The following is a 9,043-nucleotide window of genomic DNA, read 5'->3' as shown; positions in this document are numbered from 1 at the left end:
GGTTATCTTCACTTGCTAGTGTTGAGTATGTTCTTTGGTAAAAACAAAGATAAAAACAAAGAAGTCATTTTCAACCACCTATATTTTATTTCAAGCAACCAGCACTGCTAACACAACACTTCATGCATAGGGAAATATTGCTTCTCAACTGTGTTTGGCTTGAATGTACAATTATATATCTTTTTTATGGCACCCTAGTTTCTAAAATAGTTCCATATATGTGAAGAAGAATGTACTCAATTTACTTTATTTACATGTTCCAGTACCACCCTAACACAGGTAGACAGAATAGATACCTCAGCATTACTAGTATATGATCAAAATACTTTGTGCTACTCTTTTGCCAATTTGTAAAATTTTGCATCAAATCATATCATATATGTCTTCTCTTAATTTGCTTTTACTAAATTTATCATTTCCAATCAATTTTTCACCTATTTTCATAGACATGATAAATCCAAGAACAGTTGAATAAAGATATAATCTTAAAGCCAGTCAAAATGATCAAAAGCAAGTAGGCAAACTGTCACCACAAGCTATATACATGTCTATGTACATGTACATCATAGACACAGTTACAGTATAAGCATCTCTTGTATATACATAGTTCCCTTCTATGAACAAGGAAATAGAGTTCTCTCATAATATTTACAAAAAAAGCATTTGAACACAACAGCTCCACACTAAAACAATGTAACATGATTGTGCAGTGACCTAAAGAAAGTTATGACAACTACTTTCTGTCAACTACAAAAAAACACTTGTAGGCAGTACAGCTATATACATCTGTATATAACTTAAGTCTGAAAATACATTTACTAGGCTAGTGGTAGTACTTCTCTTGTAAAGTTTAACTTAAGGTTCAAAACCTTAAAAGAGATACTTTTTAAAGTCAAGCTCCAAGACGGAATCAAGCTCCAAGTCTTTTTTGGCTATCTTTTATCTATTTCCCCATGACATAGCATTTGCATCCCCTCCAACTAAAACTATTTCAGATACACAGTCATAATAAAACATACATTGTGGTGTATCATATTTTTCCACAGAAACATCTACTCAGCACATAATATATAGTCTAGCTACACAAACCTGTGACATGGCAAAAGCTCTTTCGCTGACTAGCAACAAGTAAAATATCATCTGTATTTCTGAAAATTTTTGCACTGTAAAAGAGCCATCATAACAAAACCAACACATGATATCATTAAGTAAATAGGATCTAATTGAATTAAATGCAGATTCACTGGGAGACTTGGTCTAAGCTCCATCCCAGAACCAAAGATTAGAGTGGCTTTAGTTATCATCTCACACCCTTTGTTTTTCTATCTAGAAATAACTTTATCAGGAGTAACAGAATAAAATTAGTCTCCTGATAACAGTGATAATACAGTATTTAATACCAACATCCTTTGATATTAACTGAATCTGCCTAACATACACTAAATCATATATTCTTATCCCCTATTCAAGTTGCATGTACTTTTGAAGCTAAAGACAACTATATCCACCTGCATTATCATCAAAGGCAAATCAAAAAGATCATAACGTTTTACATGCAGAAGCTTAAGGAGGCAAGTGTTCTAATGTTCCTCTCATGTTGTTGAGAGAAGTGAGTATCCTGCCATCCTTTTCTGCCTACGCCTGTACACGATATACGTTCCCAGGGTCACGATGATCACGAAAGCCCCGAGTGCGCAGCCAACCGCCATCGGCACAATATTCGCCTTCCAGGACGGTTCCGGGGTTGGATCTTCGGGACAGATGTAGGATTTAGCGAACCCATATCCGCTGACAGAGAATGGCTGGATGTGTAGGCCTTGGGTGAAGAGAGAGACATCCTTGTTTAGAGTGACGTTGGTCTGCCCCATGCACTGATATGACTGGCCGACATGTGCTTCGAAAACCTCCATGTTCGGAGTGGTGACCTCCACCCTACGACCCAGCTGTTGGGCAGAGGGGAACCATATCTCGTTTACGAAGTACTCGACAGAAACTTGTGATACGCCAAACTTGTCCCCGCTGCCTGGATTGGACGAATTCTGTGGCGACTCGGAAAATGTGAAGGTTATGTTGAACTGTCCCGCGTGAAAGGAGAGACTGAGTTGGGATGTGTTTTGGCCACAGATGCCTGTTGCGTCAGCGTTTGTTGGTACACCGATGCACCCTACCGTTGTGGTGTTGTCGACAGTGGTGTAGCGTGATCGGAGCTGTAGGGCCATGTCTGCTAGAAGACAGGGGTTTCCCTTTGCATCTTTCACCACCCATTTCCCCGGGGGAGGCAGGTGGGGACACACGGGGGTCATGGTAGGGACAGGGGTAGGGGGGAGATCAGCAGGACATCTTTTTGGAGTCCCGAAGCCCCCACCTTGTACGTCAAACGCCTGAACCTGAAGCTGACTGACTTTCAGAGTGACCCCGTCCTTCAGGGGTAGGGCTATCTCTGTGTCACATTTGTAGGACTGTCCAGTTTCAGTCATGAATAGGTTGACGTCAACTCCCATGACATGAAGCTGGCCAGGGTTGGCTGTGTCGATAAAGAAGCCTGGTAGTTCTCTATAGGAGAAGAAAATGGAGGATGTACTCCAGTCCTTCTTGTTCCTGCCTGGCGCCTTCTGGAAGTTGATGGTCAAATTCGACAAGTCTGACCTCAGTTCGATCACGCTCTTTTGTTCTGAGCATGAGCCGACTGCTGTTGCGTCAGTAGGAAACCAAACAATCGCAGTTCCATTGCTGCCTTCCTTTGTTTGGTACTGGGCTTCAAATCTAAGAGCCATGTAGGCAAGCAGGCACGTGTTGTTATCACTGCGGACCTGCCATTTCCCGCGGTGGTTAGGTGGGCTGACCGTAGTCGCTGGGACTGTGGTGGTGTTTATGATAGGAAAGGCTGTAGTTGTGGGAGCCAATGTGGTGTTGGGTGCGGTTGTCGTATTTGCGGCTGCTGTCGTTGTTGGGATTTTTGTGGTAGGAGCCGCCGTGGTCGCCATGTCCTTCTTACACTCCAGAGGTTTTCCGAACGTTCCAGCTGTCACGCCAAAAGGCTGGACCTGCACATCAGTGAAAAACAGCCTGACATCCACACTCGTTTCTTTCGAGTCCTCCGATCGGCAAAGGTACGACTGCCCGAGTGGGGCGCGAAACAACCCCAGGTCTCCTCGCTCGTTATTCCGAACAATACTTTTGCCTTCCAGGGCTGCGCTCGGGAAGTTTGTCGAATCAAAGACCCATCCGACAGAGGCATCAGACACTTCAAACCCTTCGTCATTGCTGGTGAAATCGAGGGACACGTTGTAGGTCCCGTTGTTGAAGGAAAACTGTAGCGTAGCGCTGGTCGTGCCACAGTTTCCGCCAACTGTTGTATCACTGGGAAGGGCGAACCGGGTGAAACCAATCTTTGTTGGAACAGTGGTGGTTTCATACATGATTTGGACAGTGATTCCCATCTTATACAACAGGCAGGCTGTGCCGTTAGGATCCTTCAGGCTCCCTTGCAGGACAGTAGGGTAGTCGATTGCGCTGAGGAGCGGGCTTTCCCGGGTGGTAGGTTGTGCCGTGGTGTCGGATGTTGGGAGAAATGTGGGGATCTCCACCTGGGCTATGGCTCCTGCCAGACACAGGAGAAGAACAGGGCAGATTCTCAGATTCCCCATGCTGTGACGTTGTATTATTTGATGTCCTGGCTATCACTAGTATCAGTGTTAGATGTACATGTAGTCTGGTTTGTTGTTCAATCCACACAGCCAGTCACTAGCAGACCTATAAAAACAGAATTTTAAAACATTAAGTAACAAGTTGCAATTATGAAGTTCTAAAATTTAAGGTCTATGCTTAATAGCATTATCATGCGTCTATAAAGAGCTCAGAATAATAATACAACAACTGTACTAGTATGCGAGTAGTTGGGAGATTTGTCTCTATGCCCTCTCCCATGCAAAAATAGTTACGTCATACTGTGACACTCGTACATGTATCTTGTGATCGAAACTTACATGCATGATGCAACCTTTTACCGAATTCAGAAACTAGAATTTACAAAAATACAGAATACATTTCTATTACGGCAGCGTTAAGTTAAACTTATTAGTGTCACAAATTTCTGCACAAAATCTCTTGCTATGAGACACCAACATCACTTCTGCTTTACGAGCCATAACAAATTAACGAACTGCCGCTTTGTGCGAGGGCGTGTCGCAAAAACAATTTTATGCAGAAGTTCTCACGCCCCTGTACATTCAATTACTTCTGCATAGCCACATCGCCATAATTTTACCAGGGTGCCTTTCTGTTATCATGTGATACCGCACCTATAAATGTTATCACGAGACAAAACACACGGTCTCCTGGCCTGGCGCGCCATATCCCTCAGCAAACCGAAACGGAAACCGAACCGCCCCCCTCCCCCTCCCGACCCAACAGAGCTCCCCAACAGCCACGTTTTCCTTATAAAGAAACAATTGACAGTCAACTCACCCGATAGGAACTGTTGCAGACGATCAAAAGAAGTCAAAGCCACTGTTATCAGCTCAAAAACAATGATTTATCGGCTCATAGAGCCTCAGACGTGATAAGTTGTCGGGTTTAGCTCAGCTTTGACGTAGCCAGAATGTTCTCACAAGGTCAGCTAGGGTCACAAGGAATTACCCGCCATGCTCCACTCTACGCATGCGCCCTTCCCTTAGCAACACTGTAAACAAAGGCTGCAAGTTGCACAAGAGGCTGAAAATAAACGATTTTACATGACATAGCAACCCCCAATTTTGTATTTTATTTGATTTTCAGCGAGAAATATTGATGGATTAAATGTAATATGATCTGTGCAATATAAAACGATTGGGTTGCTGAATAACAAACAAAAGTCAAGAGAGGAGGACTTATTTTACTTCCGGGTTAAACGTAGCTTCGGTGTTCTTGAATATTACAAGATTCTAAGTAACGATCATGCCAGCGAACGCGAAGGTCACGATACGGTACGGAAAGTATGAGGCATGCGGTACAGTGGAGTACAGAGAAGACAGGCTGGACGGTTTGCAAGGTAAATATCAGAACAGAATTATCTGTCATTAATTTGCATTGTAAGATATTTTCTAATTCTAGAGCCTAAGATACCAGTACATTCTGTGCTAGGTAACTACCTAAGTTTCCTTTAGCTATGCAAAGAAGGGAACTTGCTATCAGCAGAAAAATGTCTTAAAAAGCTACCATGCTACAAATGATAATGAAAACCATGAATGTAAACTTCATGTTTTATTCTGTTTTTGTTTGGCTTTAAACTGTAAAGAACGAGAAAACAAATTAGCGTGGCATAATAAATGATTTCAGGAAACAGATGCAGCTAATGACTACTGACTGTTGTCCAACGTTAAACATTAAAAAAAACAACTGATTTTGCTATTCTACTGTACATAAAAATCAGTTGGTGCCTGACACTGCCCATGTATTAAAAATATCGGCCTTCATCCCAGTGCCTTTTAGGTTATAACGAGGACATTATATAATGTCCTTGGTTATAACAAGTTTGGTCTCATTTCTTACAGCCGTGCTTAAGGCGGACGGACATCAAGTAGAACTGAAGCAAATCGAAGACTGGAATGTTGTGGAACTCATTGTGAATGGAGAAACAGTTTACACATGCAAGATTACAGAACTAGACTTCGGTAAGTCATTATTGTTGGTACATAAACTCCATTAGCATTAATCCGCTGGGTTACATAAATCCACCACTTTGAAAAACAGTGACGTTGAGAGATCTCTAGTGCAGCACCCCCCAACATATACAGGAGTGCATTATACTGTTTGGACGTATCTTTTTAGGGTGGTGGAATTATCTACACTGGTGGAATTATGTTAGATGTTACATTTTGAATTGTACAAATTGGGCCATGGGAGTCATTGTCCTGAATCCCAATCTCTACTGTAACATGTACTGTATATACCATATTGACCTGCATAGAAAAATATAACTGTGGTTATGGCATTGTATCAAGAATGGGCAGTCAACAAGAAACCATTTTTTTCTTCTGCTAATCAAAGGTTTATGGTGTTCACAGTTTTTGTTATATCAACTCTCATAATTCTGCCAGGTATCCTAAAAATGACAGATTAAAAAGTACCATAATCAAGGCATTTTCAAGAATGCCTCGAGTATCACTGATGCTGCATTTGTAGATCTCTTGGAATTAACCTTTCTTTCATGTATCAGGCTTAAGGTACCCAGCAAAATTATGAGAATTGTCATTACTGCCTTCAAGCTTTATTGCATGAAACTTTTTTTAAGTCAGTAACACCTGCTTTTTTTGTATACAGGTGGAGATGGCCAGTTGGACCCACTATGTGCAGAGGCATTGCAGGCAGTACAGATGGCATACTGATACATCGAATAAATGTAATAAAGTAGCACAGTGATTTTGGTACAGATATATAATTGTACAAGCTTCATGTAGTTGTGTCTGGTCAGTTAAACACTATGTATTCATAGGATACTAAAAAGTTTTTCAGAAATTCGCTATCTACTGTACAAAGTGACCAAATCTGTTGAAGTTATACAATGCAGATGCAAGTAGTGAAAAGATGGAGAAAAAATTATACAAAGACATATCATGTATCTATATCTATCTATGTTTATCTATATACATAGGACCTGATTGTATTTGACAAGGCAAGCTATTTTTAGTGTAAATATAACAGTTACCACAATATTTTTATTGTGTGCCTTTTTATAGAAGCAGATTGAAATGACATTACTACATTTCACAATTTGAAACTGAACCAAATAAAATTATAGAAAATGACATACATTGTATTTATTCCTGTGTATGAGCGTGTGATGCCTTTCATTCTAAACTTCTTTGTCAAAACAATCTGATAAGGAGCAAAAATCTGTTCAACTAACTACAAGTGTGAGAACATGAGATTTCTTACAATACGATTATGAGCATCAAAATATACGGTACAAGAGAAATATTGATGCATTAAATGTAATATGATCTGTGCAATATAAAACGATTGGGTTGCTGAATAACAAACAAAAGTCAAGAGAGGAGGACTTATTTTACTTCCGGGTTAAACGTAGCTTCGGTGTTCTTGAATATTACAAGATTCTAAGTAACGATCATGCCAGCGAACGCGAAGGTCACGATACGGTACGGAAAGTATGAGGCATGCGGTACAGTGGAGTACAGAGAAGACAGGCTGGACGGTTTGCAAGGTAAATATCAGAACAGAATTATCTGTCATTAATTTGCATTGTAAGATATTTTCTAATTCTAGAGCCTAAGATACCAGTACATTCTGTGCTAGGTAACTACCTAAGTTTCCTTTAGCTATGCAAAGAAGGGAACTTGCTATCAGCAGAAAAATGTCTTAAAAAGCTACCATGCTACAAATGATAATGAAAACCATGAATGTAAACTTCATGTTTTATTCTGTTTTTGTTTGGCTTTAAACTGTAAAGAACGAGAAAACAAATTAGCGTGGCATAATAAATGATTTCAGGAAACAGATGCAGCTAATGACTACTGACTGTTGTCCAACGTTAAACATTAAAAAAAAAACTGATTTTGCTATTCTACTGTACATAAAAATCAGTTTGTGCCTGACACTGCCCATGTATTAAAAATATCGGACTTCATCCCAGTGCCTTTTAGGTTATAACGAGGACATTATATAATGTCCTTGGTTATAACAAGTTTGGTCTCATTTCTTACAGCCGTGCTTAAGGCGGACGGACATCAAGTAGAACTGAAGCAAATCGAAGACTGGAATGTTGTGGAACTCATTGTGAATGGAGAAACAGTTTACACATGCAAGATTACAGAACTAGACTTCGGTAAGTCATTATTGTTGGTACATAAACTCCATTAGCATTAATCCGCTGGGTTACATAAATCCACCACTTTGAAAAACAGTGACGTTGAGAGATCTCTAGTGCAGCACCCCCCAACATATACAGGAGTGCATTATACTGTTTGGACGTATCTTTTTAGGGTGGTGGAATTATCTACACTGGTGGAATTATGTTAGATGTTACATTTTGAATTGTACAAATTGGGCCATGGGAGTCATTGTCCTGAATCCCAATCTCTACTGTAACATGTACTGTATATACCATATTGACCTGCATAGAAAAATATAACTGTGGTTATGGCATTGTATCAAGAATGGGCAGTCAACAAGAAACCATTTTTTTCTTCTGCTAATCAAAGGTTTATGGTGTTCACAGTTTTTGTTATATCAACTCTCATAATTCTGCCAGGTATCCTAAAAATGACAGATTAAAAAGTACCATAATCAAGGCATTTTCAAGAATGCCTCGAGTATCACTGATGCTGCATTTGTAGATCTCTTGGAATTAACCTTTCTTTCATGTATCAGGCTTAAGGTACCCAGCAAAATTATGAGAATTGTCATTACTGCCTTCAAGCTTTATTGCATGAAACTTTTTTTAAGTCAGTAACACCTGCTTTTTTTGTATACAGGTGGAGATGGCCAGTTGGACCCACTATGTGCAGAGGCATTGCAGGCAGTACAGATGGCATACTGATACATCGAATAAATGTAATAAAGTAGCACAGTGATTTTGGTACAGATATATAATTGTACAAGCTTCATGTAGTTGTGTCTGGTCAGTTAAACACTATGTATTCATAGGATACTAAAAAGTTTTTCAGAAATTCGCTATCTACTGTACAAAGTGACCAAATCTGTTGAAGTTATACAATGCAGATGCAAGTAGTGAAAAGATGGAGAAAAAATTATACAAAGACATATCATGTATCTATATCTATCTATGTTTATCTATATACATAGGACCTGATTGTATTTGACAAGGCAAGCTATTTTTAGTGTAAATATAACAGTTACCACAATATTTTTAGTGTGCCTTTTTATAGAAGCAGATTGAAATGACATTACTACATTTCACAATTTGAAACTGAACCAAATAAAATTATAGAAAATGACATACATTGTATTTATTCCTGTGTATGAGCGTGTGATGCCTTTCATTCTAAACTTCTTTGTCAAAACAATCTGATAAGGAGCAAAAATC

General features: G+C 39.6%; 3 protein-coding genes across 3 annotated transcripts; 2 read left to right on the top strand and 1 right to left on the bottom strand.

Moving 5' to 3' along the window:
• Window positions 1-64: 64 nt before the first annotated feature.
• LOC136448463 (lysosome-associated membrane glycoprotein 1-like) lies at window positions 65-4,621 on the bottom strand. Its single transcript, XM_066448029.1, has 2 exons — window positions 4,468-4,621; window positions 65-3,753 (listed from the first exon to the last, which is right to left on the bottom strand). The coding sequence occupies exon 2, from the start codon at window positions 3,645-3,647 to the stop codon at window positions 1,593-1,595; it is 2,055 nt and encodes a 684-aa protein (XP_066304126.1). The 5' UTR covers window positions 3,648-3,753; window positions 4,468-4,621; the 3' UTR covers window positions 65-1,592.
• Window positions 4,622-4,694: 73 nt separating this feature from the next.
• On the top strand, window positions 4,695-6,808 carry LOC136448465 (UPF0728 protein). The gene is made up of 3 exons (XM_066448031.1): window positions 4,695-5,029; window positions 5,532-5,651; window positions 6,301-6,808. The coding sequence occupies exons 1-3, from the start codon at window positions 4,936-4,938 to the stop codon at window positions 6,363-6,365; spliced, it is 279 nt and encodes a 92-aa protein (XP_066304128.1). The 5' UTR covers window positions 4,695-4,935; the 3' UTR covers window positions 6,366-6,808.
• A 157-nt stretch (window positions 6,809-6,965) lies between these two features.
• Window positions 6,966-8,863, top strand: LOC136448462 (UPF0728 protein). Its single transcript, XM_066448028.1, has 3 exons — window positions 6,966-7,201; window positions 7,703-7,822; window positions 8,472-8,863. The coding sequence occupies exons 1-3, from the start codon at window positions 7,108-7,110 to the stop codon at window positions 8,534-8,536; spliced, it is 279 nt and encodes a 92-aa protein (XP_066304125.1). The 5' UTR covers window positions 6,966-7,107; the 3' UTR covers window positions 8,537-8,863.
• The last annotated feature ends 180 nt before the right edge of the window (window positions 8,864-9,043 follow it).

Source organism: Branchiostoma lanceolatum, chromosome 14 (genome assembly GCF_035083965.1).
Source record: "Branchiostoma lanceolatum isolate klBraLanc5 chromosome 14, klBraLanc5.hap2, whole genome shotgun sequence".
Classification (NCBI taxonomy): Eukaryota; Metazoa; Chordata; class Leptocardii; order Amphioxiformes; family Branchiostomatidae; genus Branchiostoma; species Branchiostoma lanceolatum.
Note: the sequence above shows the minus strand (reverse complement) of the source record. Positions and strands in the feature narration are given on the sequence as shown.

Coding starts and splice junctions, on each gene's coding strand:
- LOC136448462 (XM_066448028.1), top strand. CDS start 7,108: ATGCCAGCGAACGCGAAGGTCACGATACGGTACGGAAAGTATGAGGCA. Junction 7,202..7,702: donor CAGGCTGGACGGTTTGCAAG/GTAAATATCAGA, acceptor CATTTCTTACAG/CCGTGCTTAAGGCGGACGGA. Junction 7,823..8,471: donor GATTACAGAACTAGACTTCG/GTAAGTCATTAT, acceptor TTTTGTATACAG/GTGGAGATGGCCAGTTGGAC.
- LOC136448463 (XM_066448029.1), bottom strand. CDS start 3,647: ATGGGGAATCTGAGAATCTGCCCTGTTCTTCTCCTGTGTCTGGCAGGA.
- LOC136448465 (XM_066448031.1), top strand. CDS start 4,936: ATGCCAGCGAACGCGAAGGTCACGATACGGTACGGAAAGTATGAGGCA. Junction 5,030..5,531: donor CAGGCTGGACGGTTTGCAAG/GTAAATATCAGA, acceptor CATTTCTTACAG/CCGTGCTTAAGGCGGACGGA. Junction 5,652..6,300: donor GATTACAGAACTAGACTTCG/GTAAGTCATTAT, acceptor TTTTGTATACAG/GTGGAGATGGCCAGTTGGAC.